At 42.4% G+C, this 20,790-nt stretch overlaps 1 protein-coding gene across 1 annotated transcript in view; it reads right to left on the bottom strand.

Annotated features, from left to right (window-relative positions):
• Positions 1–2,179: 2,179 nt before the first annotated feature.
• The window catches only part of ENPP6 (ectonucleotide pyrophosphatase/phosphodiesterase 6), a 30,888-nt gene continuing 12,277 nt past the window's right edge, over positions 2,180–20,790 (bottom strand). Inside the window, exons 3-9 of the mRNA XM_065837820.2 lie at positions 16,640–16,751; positions 12,128–12,269; positions 10,981–11,160; positions 8,492–8,629; positions 4,808–4,931; positions 3,856–4,092; positions 2,180–2,988 (exon numbers count right to left, since the gene is read on the bottom strand). Coding sequence (XP_065693892.2) covers positions 3,872–4,092; positions 4,808–4,931; positions 8,492–8,629; positions 10,981–11,160; positions 12,128–12,269; positions 16,640–16,751 — 917 coding nt within the window. The 3' untranslated portion in view covers positions 2,180–2,988; positions 3,856–3,871. The remainder of the gene's footprint in view (positions 2,989–3,855; positions 4,093–4,807; positions 4,932–8,491; positions 8,630–10,980; positions 11,161–12,127; positions 12,270–16,639; positions 16,752–20,790) is intronic.

The following is a 20,790-nucleotide window of genomic DNA, read 5'->3' as shown; positions in this document are numbered from 1 at the left end:
TAACGTCTGACACATGCTTTAACTTCTACTGAGCAGTTAGAAGACAAGCAAGGCGGCCAGCACCTTGAATTCTCTTAATTCAACCCTTAGTTGTGAAGGCCTGGTACTTGTGGAGGGCTTTGGCTGGAATTTGGGCCGAGGGGAAAGCGTTTCCGTGGGGCTGCATCCCAAAAGATGCTGGAGGGCTCATCTGCCATGCCCTGGCCAATTGTGTCATTTACACGGCCATCCAGCTCACTGATGAAAATTGTCCAGCTTATTTAGGCGGAAAATTGCCACAGCTACGGGCTGACTGAGCCTGACTCCCACACTGTGCCCATGTGGACAGCCCTTCAGCATCCTCTGGTTTGCAGGACCCACGTTCATGTGATATGGAGGAAACATCTCTGGGCAGACCTTGGTGGTGCTGCCAGGTCAAAGGGACCTGTTGTGAATTAAAGGACTCATGGGTATATCTGTGCTGCTCTCCCAGACTTTACTTCTTCTCCATCATCCTCTCCCTGCCCTTATGGTCAACTAATGTAAAGAAAACAAGATAAATTCCCCAGAGTAGGTTTGGAGACATCTGTTAATCAGTCTGTTCCATGAACATCGCTGGTTTCTGGAGCTTAAAGCAGGAGTAGGCCCTCTTGTCCTTGAGGCTCTTGGTGCTGTTTTTTGAGGTCTCGTTGCCATTTGCACTGCCCTGTGCTGGGAAGTGGGGTGTATCCTGAGGGCTCTGGAAAGTCCAAACCAACTGCACCCTGGTACCAGTGATGATGAACCTGACTTCTGTGCAAGCAGCTGATGGGATGGTAACAAGGTGGGCTTGGAGAAGTGGGTCTGCAGAGACCATCCAACGCTCACCTCTCTTCTTAGAAGAACAAAACTGTTTGTCCATTTGCTAGTGTGAATTACATGTCCCTGGATGGATGGATGGATGTTCAAAAGGTTAAATATCAAAATACCCCTGGAAAAAAAGACTGCATATACAAGCTACAGTATCTTGTGTGATGTATTTAATGTCCCTAATTTACATGCTGACAACCCTGCCTTTCTAAACAATGTTATCATCCATCTTTCTGATGATTAATCAGCACAAGCTTCAAACACTGTTTATCACACTTTGATGCAGCAATCAAACAAGAAAGGCAAGGTTTTACAGAGGTGGATTTTTTTCAAAAATCTCACAGTATTTACAAAAAGATGCATATTTTTTTCTAACAGCATTCTTAGAATTATTCACTCATTCACAATCAGTCATTGTACAAAAACATCACTCAGAAATAGGTTTTAAAATACACCCACCTCCATTGCACAGTATACAGAAAAATAAGCTAGAGCCAAGACACTTGATTTTTGAATGAGAATGTGAACTGATTCAGAGGTACAACATTTCTGAGGAAGAAAGGTGCACTTAAAAAATAATCATCTGTAGTTCTCCTGAAGCTAAGGAGCTTCTTGCAGGTTTACCACCAAATTTCCCTTTTACAGTTCAAGTATGTTTTGAGGCGTATTGCTGTAAACACAATGCTGGTATTAAGGTCAAACAAATCGTATTGCAATTAAAAGATTTATTCTGTAGTATTTGCATGTGGACACTGACAAAAATTAGATACACAAAGTACTCCAAGGGATCAATGTTGGTTTTGTGTGTCATGGCCCATCTCTGGAACAACTCAATGGACGCAATTTATTATTTTCAATTTCTGCTTGTATAATTGAGAATCTGAATATGCCATTATACTTTCAAGATCTCTTCTACTGTGAAAGGACATTGGGTTCTGCTCACTGTAAGAGTTAAAATGGCAGGCTGTGAAGGGATTAGCAGGCACCAACTGTATATATCCTGTTGATTTTCAAACAAAACTTGGTAATTTAGTCATTTTGTTATCCTGTACACCGATGAGTTTTTCACATTAAAAATGTGCTCCAGTGAATTCATTGAGCCTGGTCCATTAAAGATCAACAGGGAACTCTGAACAATAGGTACTTGTTTTACAGCTACTGCAAATGCTTCGAAAGCACTAAATTGCCTTTTATACTGAAGTCTAATAACAAAGACTGATTTTCTCCCTTTTTTCCCCCCAATTGGTTTGATGGTTCACTTGAGCTTTAAAAACACATTACATAAATCTTTACTGCTATTACAGAAATCTCTTGTCACATTTAATTTGGTGTTTGTTTTTTGTTTTTTTTTTTTTTTCGTTGGTTGGTTGGTTTTTTTGTTTGGTGTTTTGGTTTTTTGTTTTTTTTTGTTGTTTTTTTTAAACTCACTGTACCACACATACCTGGATCATGTTTGACTCTGGATCCATAGGAACAATAATTCCTAGAGGTTTATTTTGCATGGGGAGGGACCTAAATCCTTCCAAAGGCAGTTTGTAAGGGAAGGCTCCTGGTTCAGAGGTATATCAGAATAAGCGCTGAGCACTCCCGAGTGCATCGCTGAAGGCCACAGCCTCCCGAAGAGGAAAGGACACTTTGCGGGATCAGACCCTTCCAGCCCTGTTCTAGATGAGCTTATTTCACAGTAGAAATTTGATGAAGTAAAACCAACACCTCTCTAATGACCCATCATGGCATCCATCCATCCCATTGTGTAAGACCAAGGACTGTGATAACTAGATGATTTAACAATTAAGTGAATTGAGTCTAACAGACTGTGGTGCTGGCTTTGCCACCAGCCTTGTGTTGAACATCACCTCAAGGTGGATCTGTGGCTGCACTGGAGTGAATGAATAGGGAAAAATCAAGTTCTTCAAGGATTTAATATATCTTCCATGATGACATTTTCAGGAATGTATTATCCATTTGAGTAAACCTTCAGAGGCATTACCTCCAACAACAGCTCCATCCTCTCCTGCTATTTAACTTCATTTGGGCTTGATAGCCCATGATGGAAATATCAGCTAGGATTAACTGAGAGGGTGGGAGATCCATCAGCATGACTTCTCTCTGCAGCAGAGAAATGTGCTGCTCACTGGGCAGAATTGGAGAGAGCAGGAGCTGGTAGAAAAGCAGCAGGTGTTGAGAAACCTTCAGAAATGCAATTGAGTACAAAAAAAACCCAAAACCTGAGCAGGTAATATTATCTTCAATAGGAAAAGCAGAGAGGATGTTAAATGCCAGGCTTCCTCATCCTACTTTCCCGACACCTGTGTGTCCAGATCCCTTTTCAGTTTCCTCCTGCTTTTTAAGTGGAGGATTGGTATTGCTCTCCCCCTTCCCAGCCCCTCCCTCCACAGCTGTCCATGAGGAAAGCCCAGGCCTGGATGTGTGCAGGGCCAGGGTTCACTTTGGGAAAAATGAAGAAGGAAAGGCTGGGAGAAGCAGGATGCTCTCAGTGCTCTCCTGTTGACCCACCTCTCTCTGCACTATGAACACTCGGCAAAGAGCTTGGCTCTTTGAAGCACGTGTTGGTGAGGAGAAGGTGGGGCTCTGCTGGAGATGAAGGGGTAAAACAGAAAGAACACAAATGTACAAAGATCCATCTCCGCCCCTGAGCTCCTCAGCTCCGGGAGCCAGGGTTAGCCTCTCCGTTAGAGATGCTGGGGTAAAATGTGTTTGATGCTCAGAGATCTTCACGTGAACCCACCAGAAAATTTTGCAGATAGCCAGCCAGGATTCTGCTCTCATTACTGGTGCTGTAAATCCGGAGTGGCAACACCAACTCCCTGGCTGTGTTTAGAGCAGCAGAAAACCTGGCCTCACGTTATAACTGCTGTGAAAGCAGGATGGGTCAGATTCATGCCTGGTGGAGCACGATGGAAGAGTGGGGGGGTAGCACACTATTAATGAAGTTATTATTCAAATTAAGAACTTGGGGGAAAAAAAAAAAAAAAAGAGAAGGATGGAGTTGCTGTTGACACTGACCGACATTGTTTGGGGGTCACAGTAAGATCTGCTTGGCGAACAGGGTGAGCAGAGCCAGCACCAGGGCACAGCTGTCACGCGGGGGGAATGGTGCCAAGGGGGCCGTGTTTCGGAGCATGCACTCCACCCTGGACCAGGAGCCATTGTTGGGTAGCGGCTGTATTCCTGCCAGGCTGCACATGATGTTGTAAACATCCACGGATCTGATGGGAGGCGCTCGGAAGTTGGATCGGAAATCTGCAGGGAGAACAGGCAAAGAGGAGTCAAGAGTCGTACAGCTTTGGGCTCAAGCTCCTGAAACGTGGGGCGCTGCAGGGGAAAATAGCGCAGCAAAAACATTTTTAAAGCTTTAACTCATAATTTTTGCTTCTACTCCAATTTTATTCTAAAAACTAAGTAATTAAGTTATTAAGTACAGGAGTTACTTTACTGTGCATGCTTCGTAGATTTAATAGCCTGAAATAATCGTGTTGCACATTCTGCTTTGCTTTCGCTCCTGTCTGCAGTCACAGCCCGGTGCTCAGCAGGCTTTTCCACTGATGGAGTTGGGTGGGCAAAGCACACTGCAACCTTCCCAAAGGAAGTGCTCTGTGCTAGCGAGTCCAAATCCACCAACAAAAGGAGAATCCATGTGCTTTAAACAGAATTAAAAATGTAGGCCAGTCTTGGAAAAGAGGGCAAAGGGACAGAGTTACTGTGCTGGGATGTCAGAGAGGGGCTGACCAAATCCCTTAATGTCTTTCTGCCCTGTTTCTCTAGCTATAAAACAGATAACAAGCTAGAAACCTTCCCAGCATCCAGCTGTAGTGACGAAATCCTGCCATCTATTTGTAATTTTTGGGCATCACAGAGTGCCATATCGGGGTCCTGACATGCCAGGGCTGCTGGGAGGATGGGGCAGGGGCTGTGGGGCTGCAAGGGGAGAGGGACACCGGGGATGGTGGCATCATACCTGGCCCATAGGCGAGGAAGAAGCCTCTCATATCCATGAGCTCATTGTCGTAGCCGTGCCAGCCGTTCTGCCAGGCCTCCTTCCTCCCCGTCCCATTCTCCCAGAAGGGCAGCTTGTCCCTGCTCTGGGTGACAACAGCAGAGCATGGTTAGTGCTGTGCGTGGGGTGCCAGGGGGCACTATGTTGCGCCACACTGTACCACCATGTGCGGTACAAGTAACACCTCTACTACATAATTTCTAACTATTATTATTTCTTCTGCTTGCTTGTTTTAGTATTAAGGCTTCCTTAAGGGAGTATTAAGGTTCCTTCCAGGGCACACAGGCTTGGACCAAAACCAGTCCTCCTCTCCCTGCTCCATGGATCCATGCTTTAACAATTCGTCATGGTAATTCTTGGTTTTCCTTGCCCATATTGCAATAGGTCATACTTTTAGATTTCTTCCTTACTTTCTCCTGTTCCATAGTAATAGCTCTTATCAGACTATCTGCAATAGCGCCATTTATTATCTCCATCCTCAGGAGCAGCAGTCCCTCGGGTCTGCTCAAAATGCTGGACCTGCCCTCTCAGTGAGTTTCTCTTGTCCCGTGCTCGTTAGGGATCACAGCAAATACAACACTCCACATATCCCCAAAATATGGCGGGAATTTCACTTATACAAAGAAGATCAGCTGACAGTTTGTTAGACCTCCGGCATTCGTTCCTCCAGTGGTTAAAGGGAAAGAGCTACGGTTCCTTAAAGTGCCAGGTCTGGACTTCACGCACTGTCACAGGAGCACAAAAGATGCCCCAATAAAGTCTCCTGCATTCCCACCCTGGGCAACTGGTGCTGCAGCCCCTGCAGATGGTGAAGCAGATTGACCAAGGATTCTTTTCTTTTTACAACCATTTACTTTGTCTAGTTTTGTTCTTGTCTTCTGTCCAAGAAGAAAACTGACTGTGCGCAGGAGCACCGAGGACAGCAACGATTATGCCTATGAAGTGTGGCTCTTCCCACTGCTTTCCAGGGAAATCCCTGGAGTATCCTTTGCATTTCTTTATATGTAATAGTCAGCAGCTGTAGCAGATAATTAAACAATTTTAGACGACAAATTAAATTTCCTTCCTTGTCTCCACCTATTTCACTGACAGTGCTCAGAGCAAGCCAAGGAGAAAACAGACTCCTTCTCCTCTTCCTACCACAGCCTCTCCTTATGCTCTGGCTCTGCTTCCCGCAGTTCCCAGGGACTGATTGTCACTGGGCTGCTCACCATTAGCCAACCTGTACAGCACTTGTTAACATCAGCTCCAGACAAGCCAAGTCATGTCTAACTTGTGGTGTTTCTTTGGCAGTATCGTGACATTGCCAAAGCTAAACCTCTCCCATGTCCTATCAGGTGTTGTGGACTCAGCTGCTTCTCCAGCAGCACTAAATGAAGGAGGTACGTGTCTTTCCATCACTCGCCCAGACACCAGGAGATACCTACTTGCAGCTAGATGTGCAGTGAAAGGCACAGCCATGTCCATTATTTTTGCTGCTAGTTAGGTCAGAAAACCTATTGTTTTCTTTCACAACTGAGATGTTAATTTTTCATGCTCAGCCTGAGCTTGGGCTGGCACAGCTACTCAGTGATGACTGAGGCAGGCATGTCTGGGACTGCTGATTATGGACTTTTCCCTGTATGTGCATGGTTAGAAGCAGCACAGCAACTGTCCCCTAAAAGCTGGGAAGGTACACTAGGATGGGTACAGGGTGAGCACGCAGCCCTGAGGGCTAACACCGTTGTTGCATGCAGAAGAGCAGCTGCGGGAAATTCTGCTCAAAGCATGGGGACCACTCACTCGTCAGAACAAGATAATATTAACAGACCAGCTTCAATACAGCTGGAGGTGCATGAAATCTCTCCACATCCTGCTTTAACCAAAATGTACGTGGGCTTTTGTTCCTATGCTCCTTGCTGGGAAAAACAAACAAACAAACAAAACCAAAACTAAACCAAAACCAAAACAACAGAAACAAAAACAAAACAACAGAAACAAAACCAAAACAGTCACCAACAAAAATAACCCGAACAACAACTTTCTGGATACATCCACTTTCTCTCTTAGGAAAAAAAACCAGAAAACTTTAAAAAAAACCCTCCCTATTTTCAAATAGCTTATATCTACTAGCCAACAGAGAGTTAAAGCACTCCATGAGCATGTCAGGGAAGAGCTGAACATCCTCAGTGATTTGGGCAGGAAATACAATAGAAGGCTCAATTATTGCTTTAAAAACATGACGGGAAACTTTCATTTTCACATCCCATTAACAGATAATGAAAATGTACCAAGGAGAAGGAAAATCTGACAGCATTAATGAGAGGACATTCTGGAAAATCAGAAACAATGGGAAGGAATGGGCAGAGAGACAGAAATAATTACCACAGCAGCAGTGTTTGCTGCACTGTTATTAAGGTTTGTCAGAGTTTCAATGATTTTTTTTAAAGTGCCTTTTTTTTGGTACAGAATATGTAAAAATGTTCTGTGTTGAACTTCTGTACAAAAGAGTTTAGTTGTAATTTTAAAAATCATTTCAGCACAAATGTTTCAGATGCCTGCTTTATGAGTCCGAATCTTAACTCTGGCTTTTTTTTCTTTTAACCAGAAACTTGGTGCTCACCCATCTGTGCTCAAAAGCAATTGGGTTTTTGTAGAGATGGATTTTTATTCGTCTGTAGAAATTATTATCCTGAAGTCAGGTTGGCTAGTGAGAAATGCGGTGGTGTGGATCATCTTGAGCAAAGCCTGGTATCTCTGAAGGTCATGAAAGAAGATGCTCAGCTGACCTACAATAATCCGTGAGGCAATGTGATCCAATGACAGTGCTGGGACACTATAAAAAAGCAGGACTCCTTGATTTGATCGCCAAATTACTGACTTAATGTATGGCCTTGGGCAAATAACTCAGTGCTTCTCCTCAATTTATTCACTTATAAGATACGTAAGTTGCCTCACCATCCAAGCTGGGGTGGGATGCCATTAATATCTGTAATGTGGAGATGCTCAGTAGCAATACAAGTACAAAATAATAATAGTAATATAATAATAATAACAAAAATTCTTACTATTATGTAGTAACAAAAGGAGTTGGTATGTAAAAATATCTTCATGTGCAAGTCTAACTGATTCTCCGCTTATCAAGCTCTCAGACTTGCATTGTGTGCACTGGGTATCTCTGAGGAGCAAATCCCCAGTCTGACCCTTTTGGGACTGGAGGAGTTGGGAGAAACAGAGCATTTTTAGGACAGAGTCTGGTGGGTGGGAAGCTAGGCAGAGGGAGATTTGCCACAAAGTACTCCTGAATGGAGGGACAGTGAGGTCTTGAAATGGAAACACTCCCTTTGTGTCTGAGATGAAGGTACGTGGTCAGAGTGAAGAGGAGTAAATCAACACATCTGGAATGGGAAATACAAAAACAACTCCTGCTTTATGACAAGAGAAAAAAGAACCATCTTGACTATTCAACTTCAGCTGCCTCTTATACATAGCCACTGTGCCTCTAGGCTCTTTTAAGCAATATTTGACATTGGTATTGTAGTCAGCCCAAGTAAATGATGTAAAACTTTAACTCAATGCCCAGCATAGAACTGTACATTGTTCTTATTGTTTTGATATATTGTACCTTTTCACATTCATGTCTAAGTATTTTGCTTCTATACTTACCTCTACTATGAACCATCCTTTCTCAGCCACAAGAGTCAGAGGAGACACAAATTTTCCTTTTTTGTAGAAAAACCTGTCTGGAATTTCCTGTGTGTTATAAACATGCATGTGTTCCACAGCTTTCAGTTTTTGATATATCTGCAAAGAAAACAAACGTTAGAACACCGCGTGGCTGCAAAGAGCATATGTACATCTATGGGTTCATGGAAGCACCGGAGTTTGTGAAATAGCTAATCGCCTTTAATGGCTAATCATCAGCACATTCAAACCAGGACTTTGCCCGTCCAAAGATGATGGCTGTACAAAACCTGTTTATATGGTTCAGGAGATCCTAAAAACTTGATCATAAACACATAGGAATGCATGAATTAATGTATCACACATATTTATAACACACGCACTCATGAATGTGTGTGGGTGAGGAGTGTATCAGCCTACAGAGACAGATCAGCAGAATGCAAATCATCACAGGAGACCATAAGGTCTAAGTGATGAAGGATGCTCAAAGGCACCAAGTGGACTGGGTACAGATGTGGAAAAAAGATATTGCCTTTGGCCTCTGCCACCATTTCCCTTTTGTGCTCTTGAATGAACAATTAATGTCACCTCACCTCTGTTTCTTACACTTAACCAGTCAATTCCTACCAAAGGGATTGGCAGTGCTTAGTTATCTGCTTCACAAGGATGATGTGAGATGATTAATCAGCCAATGCCTGTGGCTCTGAAGCTGCACAATGCTGTATGAGTGGTTTATTAATATTAATATTAATCATACCATCTGGAATATAATCACACAAATGTGGTTAAACCACAAATTATTCAGAAAAATATTTTAAATGCCTAAAAATGATGTTCACATGTCATAGAGAAGGTAGCTATTGGAGTTCCCAGAGCTAATATCACTCCTTTGCTTAAATATAAATAATCTTCAGGAATACATAGTAAAGAATGCAACAAGAACAAAAGGTCCTTCAGTAGTGTTTTAGCCAAGTCTCCCTTGCACGCATGATGTGTGTATACATGTGCAAGGGATGTGCATTGCTATGCAGTCACGGTAAGGAGGGCACCAAAGTGTGATGCAGGACTCAGCCCAACCCTCCCACCATGACCTGGACTAGAGAGTGGCCCTGGTGTTTCACGAGTACTTCTGCTGCTTCAAAATGGGGCAACTCTTATATGTCATGCAACGATGCTATGATACAGTCTAATTCATAAACATGGCTCTTTAAATTAAGAATAGAAGAATCTGGCTATTGGGAAACAGAAAATCAACTTTATTTCACTTAAAAAAGCGGCACTCTAGTAAGAAGTCCTAAAAAGAAATGAAGGAAGAAAACAAAACTGTGGTGTGAGGCATTGTATTTTATTCTCCTTAGGGATATTAAACTGTTTAATGAGAGAGACGCATGTGCTTAAGAGCTTTGTTGGATGAAAGCCCATGTCTGTGTAAAGTCACAACTTATACTTGTCCCTGTTTGAAGGTCTGGTCTGCAAAAATAGGGATCTCTGAGTTAAGGCTGAGGAGTGCATCTATAAATGCTGTGATCCCCAGCAGGAACATTGAATGATAGACTTGTGCATGCCTCTAAGGTAGCTTTCAGTTCTGGCACTAATTTGAGAAATGTTCACATATCACAGCTATACAATTCCTGGAGAGCATGTTTGGGCACAAAAATTAGCAAATATTCTCTTCAAAAAAATTGCACAAGCTACAATACACTGAAACTGGCTAAAAACAATATAGAAAATAAAATATTATTCACCTGGAGCATGGATGGCCCACTTTGTACATTCACTCATCTGTATTCTGAGGACAGCAATAATAACTTCAAGCATTGGTTTCTGGTTAAATTACAATGTACTAGTCTACTAGTTACAAATGATGCATTTTAATTCTTTTAAAGTTGTTTCCAAATTTTTTTTCTGCATTGTTTTAATTTGTCACTCAAGATCCTGCAGTTCTGACCCTGGGCTTTTAAGGTTTATTCAATCTAACATGCTTATTCATCAAAATTCTTCAAAAAAGAATATTGAAAGAAATTTATTTTTTTGTACTTTTAGTCTAATGGAGTTAATTCCTCAAACTCCGTGGGAGTTTACTGGAACTGAATGCCTGACCTCCACCAGATAATTTGAAAATCCCAACTAGAGTGTCAATAAATTGACTAATACATATGTAAAATCCTAAACATGGATTTTGAGCTAAAATCTTTTAGCTCTTTATCAGAAGCACATAGTGGTGGGGTTTGAAAGCACATATTTCTGCCAAATAATGGTGAAAGATCATGCTTTTTAATTTGCCTGGTGTGACTTCCCTTCAGAAACCAGACTCACAAGAGTGTTACAGGATCCTGGTAAGAGCCTCAGGCTGATTTTTACAAACATCTCTGAAAGGGGAATTTGAATGTTATGAGCAAACAAAGGACACAATTGTCATTAAAAACTCACAGAAACACACAACCAGATAAATACGAATAAGATGTACTTACCTCTGTGTGCTTCTCTGGAGCTGGCCAGAGGCTCACCACAGGACCTCGGTCTTTCATTTGTATGGTGTCACTCATATTGATATAGTTTTTCAGCTCAATCACTTTATCTGTCCAAGAGATGTCTGTCATCCCATGATCGGAGAAGAGGATGACGTTGACGTCATGTTGAAGGCCCTTGCTCTGTGAAGAGAGTGTGTGACAGTGGTTACAGCTGAGTAAGCATTTCACACCATCTGTTTCCACTGACAAATATTAAAACCCATTAGATCTCCACTGACTTAGCAGAAGTTGGCCAGAATGGTCACGGCCACAAACGCCCTGCAGTGTGCTTTGCCGCTGCCCTGGAAGAGCTGAAGAGGTCAACACCAAAGAGAAATTTGCCAAAATAAATCCACCCCCCTGCTAAATAACCAGATGCTACATCCCAGCTCCACAAACCCGTAGTCCCAGTTGGTCTTAGACAGGATTTTATCCCATGTTCTTCATCTGTAGGTCAAAACAGCTGGGGAAGAGCAACTTTGACATGGTACCACCTGTGGCAGGGGTATTTCCCTCTTCTTGATACAAACACAATTAATGAGTATTAGAGCTTTTATAGTTTAGTGAAATTTGAAACACATAAAAAATGCTAATGTGCATTTATCATTGTCAGAAATATTCACAGAATGGACATTTACCTGGAAGCTTGGTATCCTCCTTTACTCACTGCAAAATCATTAGATAATATTTTTTAAAACAAAGTTTTAAAGAGTACTGAGTGCTGCCATAAAAACCATTATAAAAGCTAATTGTTTGATTCCACAAACCTTAGGAAGTGTGTGGTTTTGGTTCACTGGCTTACTATAAATCCCAGGTGCGAACACAAGTTATAAAGAGAGCAACATGTGCATTGGTTTATGGCTTCTCAGGGCTATCAGTATAATAATCCACTAGGAGAATTGTAATGCCATTGACAAAAATAACAATCAGGGGAATGGTGCCTGGATGTCCACGTGATCCTGGTAGCCTCTATTTCTCAGGAAATGAAAGTTTACAGCCAACACATCCGATTAACAGGCGTCAAATAGGCTCTTGGGAGTGCCACAAAGAGTAATTTAAAAAGTGTTTTCCAAACGCACCCAGGAGCTGGGTTTTAGACGCCACTCACCTTGATGAGTGTGATCATGTTGCTCAAGGCTTTGTCCACCTCCTTCAAAGCGCTTTTCCGCTGCTGGGACAAAGGGCCGTAGTGGTGGCCTTCCACATCAATGCGCTCGTAGTACACGGCGGCCATCTCAGCGCTGCCATTGCTGGAGGTGAAGGGAGAGGCAGGGGTGAGAAGCCGATGCACATGGAGGCCTTCTGGCTGCCAGCGTTACTGTCCTCATCAGCACACAGAACTGCAAAACCCCATTTTCTGCTTCCAGCCTGTGCTTTCCTACCCACTATTGCATGGCTGGGCTTGTTATTCATGCCCAGAATCTCCTGAGTTTGCTTGAGATTCCCATCAGAGAAGCCAGGTAGAGACCGTCATGTGCAAGCACAAGCTGGCCTGTCAGCCCTCTATTACTTCTTCAAATTATGAAGGTGGTTGTTCATTTAATGACAAAGACCCGGAAGAAATATTGATTTCCGTGCTGAATGCCCTTCTTAAAAGGATTTTGGGAATTACCAGTCAAATGTGCTTTAATTAAAGTTTGGCACTTCTGACTTTCTCCTGCGCGAGCTCTTCTGAACAACAAGGTCGACTCAGTACAGGCTCTTCCATGGCCTTGCAAAATCCTGGGTGTTGTAAATAGGGGTGAGATTTTAGATGGAGCTTTTATTCAGAAATATGACCAAAGGGAAACTAATGTAATCTCAGGGTTGCACAAGTCTAGCTGATCACAGGTTTCTACACTGAATGCCCTCAGTCTAATTAGTTGGGACTGCGCATACATCAGTGCTTAATTACATTTTCATGACCACTTTACAGTTCACTGTAAAGCTGCCTGAGAGCAGTCGTGTGGATAAAATCACAAATCTATGCTCAGGGAGTTCAAACCCAGTCTTTTTCTACTGTACTTAATATATGACAGGGTGTGGCATCCATAATACATGCCCTCATCCAGATCAAGATCCCTACAAAAAGACCTTGTGTGATGTCCTGACAGGTCCAGCTTCTCTGATTAGAGGCCCTCGAGTAGTCTGGTGTGATGAGCAAGAGATTAAAAAAAATAAGAGATGTGGGACCGAATAAATGAATTAGCGTCTGTCATTTGCGCTTGTAAGTTTGCTGAAGGCCTCAGAGGAGCAGTCCTGAGGGAAGCTGAAGATCTCTGCCATGGTGGGAATTTCTCCACCACTGGCCCTGCAGAAGAGTGTTCTTTCTCACTCTTCATGATTAGAAAATCATTCAAATGAAGCAGCCCTTCCCTCCCCCTAATTTCATTTTAAGCATTACTTCCCATCTGTATTAGGCATAAATTAATTTCTAAAATTTAACCCTGTGATTTCTACATAGCATATACACTCACTGAATCTATTGAAACAGTTTTCTTCTGCTGCAGTGCCTGTATTAATTAGCTACTTGAACTCCTTTGTGTCTTCTCATCTGTAACTAAATGAACATTTTGATCAAGATAGAAGCTAAGAAAGAGATTTATTGCATAAAACAAGTGGTGAGATTTTTCAGTGAGGGCTCAGTGCTGTAAGGATAAATGTTCAACTTTGCACATGACTTTAATGGGATAAACTCCAACTACAGGGCATGCTTTGGAGTTTGCAGGATAGGGTACAGCGCATCCAAAGCTTATAAGATTGAGTTTGACTTTGTTTCCATTTTTTGCCTGTTTTTCTAAGAAAACTAGGCATCTCTGATCATGGCTTGCACAGGAAAACTAATCTGTCTTTCTAATTGTGTGTTAATCCCATATTCTCCCATCACCAGTAACTTTCAAAAGAAATGGCTAAGGAAAGCTTGCTGAAGAAAGCAATACCAAAAAGAGTTTTATATTTTATCAATACACTTTGCAAGTACTATGCAAACTTCATGGCACCTGTCCAGGAAGGCAGGTAGATCACAATGGCCCTTGAATTATAGTTATGGAAAAAATATACGGGAGGTTTTAGTTTGACTTGTCAAAAACAGGTGCTTAACTCAGTTTTGAAAAATTTTGGTCTAAATAATGGTCTCAAAGCACCTGTTTGAAGAGGCTGGAGAATATTCCTGAAGGATGGTTTCCTTCAGTTGCAAGAGGAGCTCAGTGGCTCCCTGATTTGTATTGGTGCCCTTGCAGAGGGCATAGATTAAATTCGCTTCCACCCTGGTGAAGATGGGTCAGGACTTTACAGCGCCTAAGCTCAAGTTAACCCATAGGCCACCACACCACAATACAGGGCTTACTCTCTCTACCCTGAAGTCCCGGTAACGTTTGCTAATGATGGGAGCGTAAGCACAGTTCATTAACTACTAATACTTGCCATTAGGGTAGCTGAGCAAGGCACTGCTCCAGGCAACAGACCGCCCTTGCCACTGGCTGCTTTCCCACATAAAGCTAACGCCAGCCTCAGCCTAATGGGCTTTTTCAATTAGCTGGGGTCTGGAAAGGAAACAGGCTGGATTTGCCAGCCTTTAAACAGCATCAGGAGTCTGACACTCTTGTAAAAGATGTAAATGACAATAAAATGCAGCTGAAGACTCTTCTACCCAGAGATGCTAACTCCTACTAAACTACACCTGAAATGAAGGCATTTCAGAGGCTTTCCCTTCTACTGGCTGGCCCAGCAGCACTGGAATGTGTTTGCTGAATTTTAAAGGACTAAATGAAGAGGATGAATGATGGGAAAAACAAACAAGAGAAAGCATAAAGAAAACTTCCCTGTTGTTTTCTTTCTTCGTTCTCTATCCTCCGTTCTTACTGTAAGCCCCAGAAGTATTTACACCAACCATTTATTATTAATTTTTATCAACTATCATTCCTTTTTCCTCTTCCCTGCCCTGCTTCAGACAGGGCACTTAGTTAAAAGAAAATGAACCCAGAAAGAAATTCAAGAGGGGATGGTGTGTAAATTGACACCAGAGACCGGTCCTCCCACAGCTCTACCACGATCTGTAGGATTTGGGCTCTGCAGAAGGCTGTAGCTAGTGTTTACTGCAGATATCATGGTGGCAGCTCTTTTCTTGAAATTGCCAGCTTTCACCTCTGAAGAACTGCCCCACCAACACTCTTGTGTCCCTGCCTTTTTCTTCTTTTCCACTGAAGGCAGCAGTAAGCAGTCTTGAGACTCAGGGTGAATCGACTATTGAAAACGTCTTCAGTGGGCTCCAGCTACCCAAAAGAGCAGCTTGAAGGGTTGGGGCTTTTAACAGGTTGTGCCTCACTTTTAGTGATGTTCACAATTACAAAGCTACAACCTGTCCTGAGCAGCCTTATGCACCTTGCTTCATAGAAACCAGACAGGGAGCTTCAAGCATATCCTGACCCATCCTCAAATGACATCTGATCAAAAAAGAAGCTTTCCATGGAAATTCTGAGTTCCACTAGAAGTCAGAGCTGGTGCCTGTATTCAGTTTTCCCCTCTTTATTCACTGAGTTGAAAGTGTTGTAGAAGCTCCAGAAAGCCTCCCATGGCACGTATGACCTCCTCATGTCACATGTAGCTTTCTTAAAATATAAGCTAAATAATTTCAGGATGAAATGTCCCACATGTTCACAGACAGCTTTTCTCTAAGCCCTGTGCTGTAAATGACACTGTGATTTGTGAGCATCTGTGCAGCAGGACCCAGCGTGCAACTGGGAGCAACATCTCCAGCAGTGCTCTCATCATTTTGGAGCCTCCATTTCAAGGACAAACAACACTCAGCATTTGAATATGAAACTCTTCAAATTCAAATTGCTATGGCAGCTTGCAAGTAGCAAATTACAAGTGCATCCTAGGATTGGATAACTTATGGAACCAGCAAGGTTTTAAAAGAGGAGTTTTAGTTATAGTTAAGGTAAGGCGTTGGCTCTGTTTGTGGCTGTGCAATCTTCCCTGATTCTACAAGGTGCATGGAATTGTCCCTTGTTAACATCTGGATGACAGATGGTGAACGTGGAAAGCTGGGTGTGGAGCATATGTTTTTCCTAGGAGCTGGTTGAGAGACACATTCCCATCATTCCCAGCAGCTGGACTAGCTGACCACTGCAAGTCTCTTCCAGCTGAACTCCTCTCCTCTCCTTTCTCGTATTTGCACAAAACAATTCCTGCTCCAAAATCGTTTTCCCTGAGATGTTCTAAAATGCAGGAGACAAAGTAACAAGTAAACAAAGTAAACAAGCGCCTGGAACTGAATTTCTGAATTTCCAAATTCCCAGGAGCTCTCTATAAATCTAAGCATTTGAAAGTCTCCTCTTGCAGTGAACAGATACTCACAGACTGACCTTGAAGTTGTTTGAAACAGCAAGATAAAAACAGTAAATCAGGATGTCTATGCTGTGTTGTAACCTACAGGTGAAAAGAGGAGCATATCTTTCCCTACAATCTTAACGTCAGGGCTTGTTTTTGTAACAGTCACGTTTCTATGACAGTATTATAAACCAGTCCCAGCCTCTGTCTTCCTCGGAGCCAATCCTGAAAATCTCCCTACGGGGAACCTGACAGTAAGCCCAAATACTCAAGAGAGGAATCCCCACACCACAGAAGGCCAGTGACCTACCGCAAAGACTCAAGAGCATCACTGATGGCATCCGCAAAGTTCTTGTCTGTTGGGACGCTGAAGTACTCACGGCAATAACTTGGTCTGACTCCAAGGATTTCAACCTCACAACCTACGAGTGAAAAATGTGGTAAGCCTTGCAGTTTTACCTGGATCACAGAACCCACACAGTGGGGTCCAAGGTCAGGTTTGTAAGTTCCCCGTGACATTACTTACCTCACACCTTCCCTGCAGGAAACCTTGTGGTTGGGAAGGGAAAAGGGAGAGAGGCTGGTTTGCCTAGTGCTTGTAGCAAACTGTTCACTGGATCCTTTTATTTCCCTCTCTAAAAGGAAGGTCTCTGTGTGACCTTCCCATGATGAAACTCTTGATTCCCTCATGACAGATGATTTCCACCTAAATCACTAGCTTGTTTTCATACTAAATGCTGCAGCCACAACGCCTCATTTCCAGGCTTTCAACATAATAGATTTAGATATTGTTCCCTGAAAGTTCAGCAAATACTTTCCAGTTACACACAGTGTATCTTACGTCGTAATATCCTCTATAAACTGTATTTTATTATGTGATACTGGCACTCCACTATTAAATCTGTTTCCCAGGAGGTCTTATTAAAACAGTATAAACCAATTAACTCTCTCGGTAACTTGCAGCTGTCCTTGCAAAATACAGTCTGTTTTGTGGCACAGAAATTTATGGCAACAAATCCTACAGGAGAACATGGCCCTGAACACACAACAACATGTTCTTGTGGGGTTTTTTGCCCTTTTGCTCTCCAGTCGCTGTGCTGAGAATAACATTAATATTTAAAAGAAGTGTGCTTTCAGAAACACTGGATTAATGCAAATTAACTTTCAAGAGCCTCAGGGTCCTTCCACCAGAGTTAGGCATTTTCAGGTGTATTCCTAGGGCACAAGAAGAAGAAATACTTTGCAAAAAAGGCCTCTGTGTACAGCAATACAGTCAGGTCAAAAAGGCAACTCTAAACAGTAGCCTGAATCTGCCTATATTTGGGTCCCTTTGCTTCTCATTTGTGATGAAAGAAATAGGCATTAAGGACTGTCAGAATTTGACTCCGTGCTTGGCAGGGAAGAAGGTTGCATGGGAGGTGTAAGTACAGAGAGGGCACTAGAGCAAGCAGAGCTACTTTCAGAGATGATTGACAGAGGTTTGCTTACTGGGACGCTCAGTAAAGACAATTTGTCAGTGTCTTGCATCTCAGCCCGCATGAACTCACACCAGTGCGGTGCAATCCTGGGGCATGGGGAAAAGCATAACTCCTGCAGCCTAAGCTGGCTACAAGACTTCTTGTCATGACTTCTCAGGAGTACCATGAAATGTTAGAAAAACTTAAATGTTTGAGCTTCAGAAATTTAAAAAAAATCTTCACTGAGTTTCGCGAAGCTGGTAAAGTCAGATGGAGTTTAGCCTTTCCAAAAGTTAAAGAGCCCCAGCACACATGACAGATTCAGTCTTTTCACCCAGTGGTCCACAGTAGGTTTCCACATTCTTTGTATGTTTTGAGGGACCCTGTCTATTATGATCAATTATTTGTAAGAATTTATTACTTGCAATAATAAATAGAACATAGAGTCAAGTAATTTTCTGTGAAAACATATCTAAATCATTTCAAACATCTATCTAATATATGTTCTTATAAAAATTGGTCAAGTATGCCATGCTGCTCACTTCTTGTTCTTCCCCTGTTGCCCCAAGTTTATATGACTCTATCCTTCCCTTTCTGCATGGAAATACTTTGGTGTTTCTCTCTCCACCACACAAGTAATCTGCAACCTGGATGAACAGCCTGCAGATTACTTGACAAGAACTGACTCCATACAAATTTTACTGTGGGACACAGTAAAATCTCTATACATCTGCATCCAGCACCTTCAAAAAGTGACATTGTGTCCCAGCTGCTCCCTAACCAAATAATCAAAAAAACACAAGTATTCCATGAATGATCTGAAGCCATCTCCAGGAAGCAGGAGCCCTTGCTGCTGCCCTGGGGGTGTGCATCTTCAGGTTTTTGTGTGATGTCCTGGGTGCCACCTGCAGAAAGACATGGGGTTTCAGTTCCCTCAGATGTAGACGTGATACAGTAATCCTCTGGAGGCTTTGCTGGTACTTCAGGACTGAACTGGAACTTCAGAGCCAAATTCCTCTCTGATACTTGGGTCTGATAAAAGTCTGGATCCAAATCCAGGCAAGAAGTTAAGGATGCATTTGGAAACACTTAGTATTTTAGTTTGGGTGGATGACTGCTCATAGCCAATGACTAATATGATGATTTAGCCTCTTTTTTCCTCTTCAGATACTGACATCAGATTATAATTTTCTCAGATAATGTTCGTCAGAATTACTCACAAGATAATTTTAACTGGAAGCATTAACCTCTTGGGGATCTGGGATATTTTAATTGCTCAGGTATCTTCGCTATTTCTAGATTGTCAAGTGATGAGCATGACATAAAAGACTACAAAGGCAGCAACAATTAGAAATCATTTTGGCCACTAAACATGAGTCTCCAAGTGTACAGTTCAGTGGCAATAACAGTGAAAATTCAGGCTGCTTAGATACCAAGAGCTTCATGCCTTTTTTTTTTTTTTTTTTTGGTTTGTTTTTTTAGCCTCTGTGATGAACAGAACTTAAAACTGCATTTTTGACAGTAAGGCTTGTTAGAATTCCAAAATACTGGCCATGAAGACCCTTTCATATTTAAATTTCATTTTGATAGAGGCCAGGATGCATCATAAATTCTCGCATTTAAATATTATGGGAAAGGAAATTTTAAAAGATTTTGAGAATGTTAAGTTTTTATTGGTTAAACTACAACTAGATTAACCATATTTACTAAGTTGTAATGTTAGATATCTGAACCACTGGAGCAGGAAGAAGGACTTCTTTTGCCGTGATATATAAGCTCCTCTTTATCTATCTGACATGGAGACTTGAACCCCTGCCAGCTTTAAATTTCATTTCTAAACATTGATTTAACAGTCGGATACTTCCTGTCATAACACAAGCTTTTGAAAACTTTCCAGCCTAGCTCCACAGTCTGGTAAATGTTGTATTTAAATGGCAAAAAGCTGGTTTTAGAGTCTTTTTATCCTCCCTTTCTCCCATTTCAGTGTTTAGAAAAGATGTTGCTGCACCTCAGCTGAAACCATTTCATAGGCTGCCAGAAAATGAAGGAATTTGGGGTGACATCAGCCACCAGGCTGAGTGTGAAGAGCACTACAAAGCTTTGGCAGTACCACTGGGATGCTCTTGTACTCCTCTGGGGCTTCTCCACCCACTGGAGCAGCGGTGCTTCAGACAGGCAACCTGGGCATGAGACTGTGCAATTCACCCCATGTACAGCATCAGCTCCTGTATTTTACTTAGCAATCAAATAGTCAGAGGATTTCATTACTTTTTCCCCAGGAATGCCTTGGAGAGCAGAAACTGCCTAATAAACACCAAGAAGAAAGAAGAACAATGTCCCTACAAACCAAGCACTTATGTTTTGGCAGAGGTGGTGGTTGGGAACCCTGGCATGGTGGCATTTTGGTTCTTCCACTTCTAGAGGCAGGAGAGCCCAGGTGAATTCTGACCACGAGTTGTCTTTGCTGTGTTTATGTCGGGCTCACAGACAGAGCTGTGATGAATGGGTGTTCACATCCAAGAGCCCTCCTGCCCTGTGTCCCTGTTTGCTGGGGTCTGGATTTTCTTCCTTTAAGCACCAAATACACATGAGAAAGGAACATAGGGAAAAAGATGAAGCAGCAGGTTTTGGGTTCAGACTTTGCAAAGTTTGAAACAGGCTCTGAGGAGGAAATGGCAGTGATACAATTTAACCCTGGGAATTAGCTCACTGGCATTCACAATGTGTTTCTGCTACATTTGATCGGTCTTGTTTGTCTTCACCACTGGCTACAGAGAAAATAGCATCTTCCAGAATGAAGTGGCAATGTGTTGCTGTTCCTATTAAGAGTTTCCCAAACTTTTCCTGTTTGGATCTTTACCATATTCGCAAGATTCTTTACTAAGCAGCAGTATATCCTCAGGCTGGAAAGTTTAAACACTAATAGCAAATCATACGCAGTGCAAATGTCTGTGGGACCTCTAGCCACCTTGGTTATTAAACCCTTATTTTTTCTTTCATTTTG

Source organism: Patagioenas fasciata, chromosome 4, assembly GCF_037038585.1.
Source record: "Patagioenas fasciata isolate bPatFas1 chromosome 4, bPatFas1.hap1, whole genome shotgun sequence".
Classification (NCBI taxonomy): domain Eukaryota; kingdom Metazoa; phylum Chordata; class Aves; order Columbiformes; family Columbidae; genus Patagioenas; species Patagioenas fasciata.
Note: the sequence above shows the minus strand (reverse complement) of the source record. Positions and strands in the feature narration are given on the sequence as shown.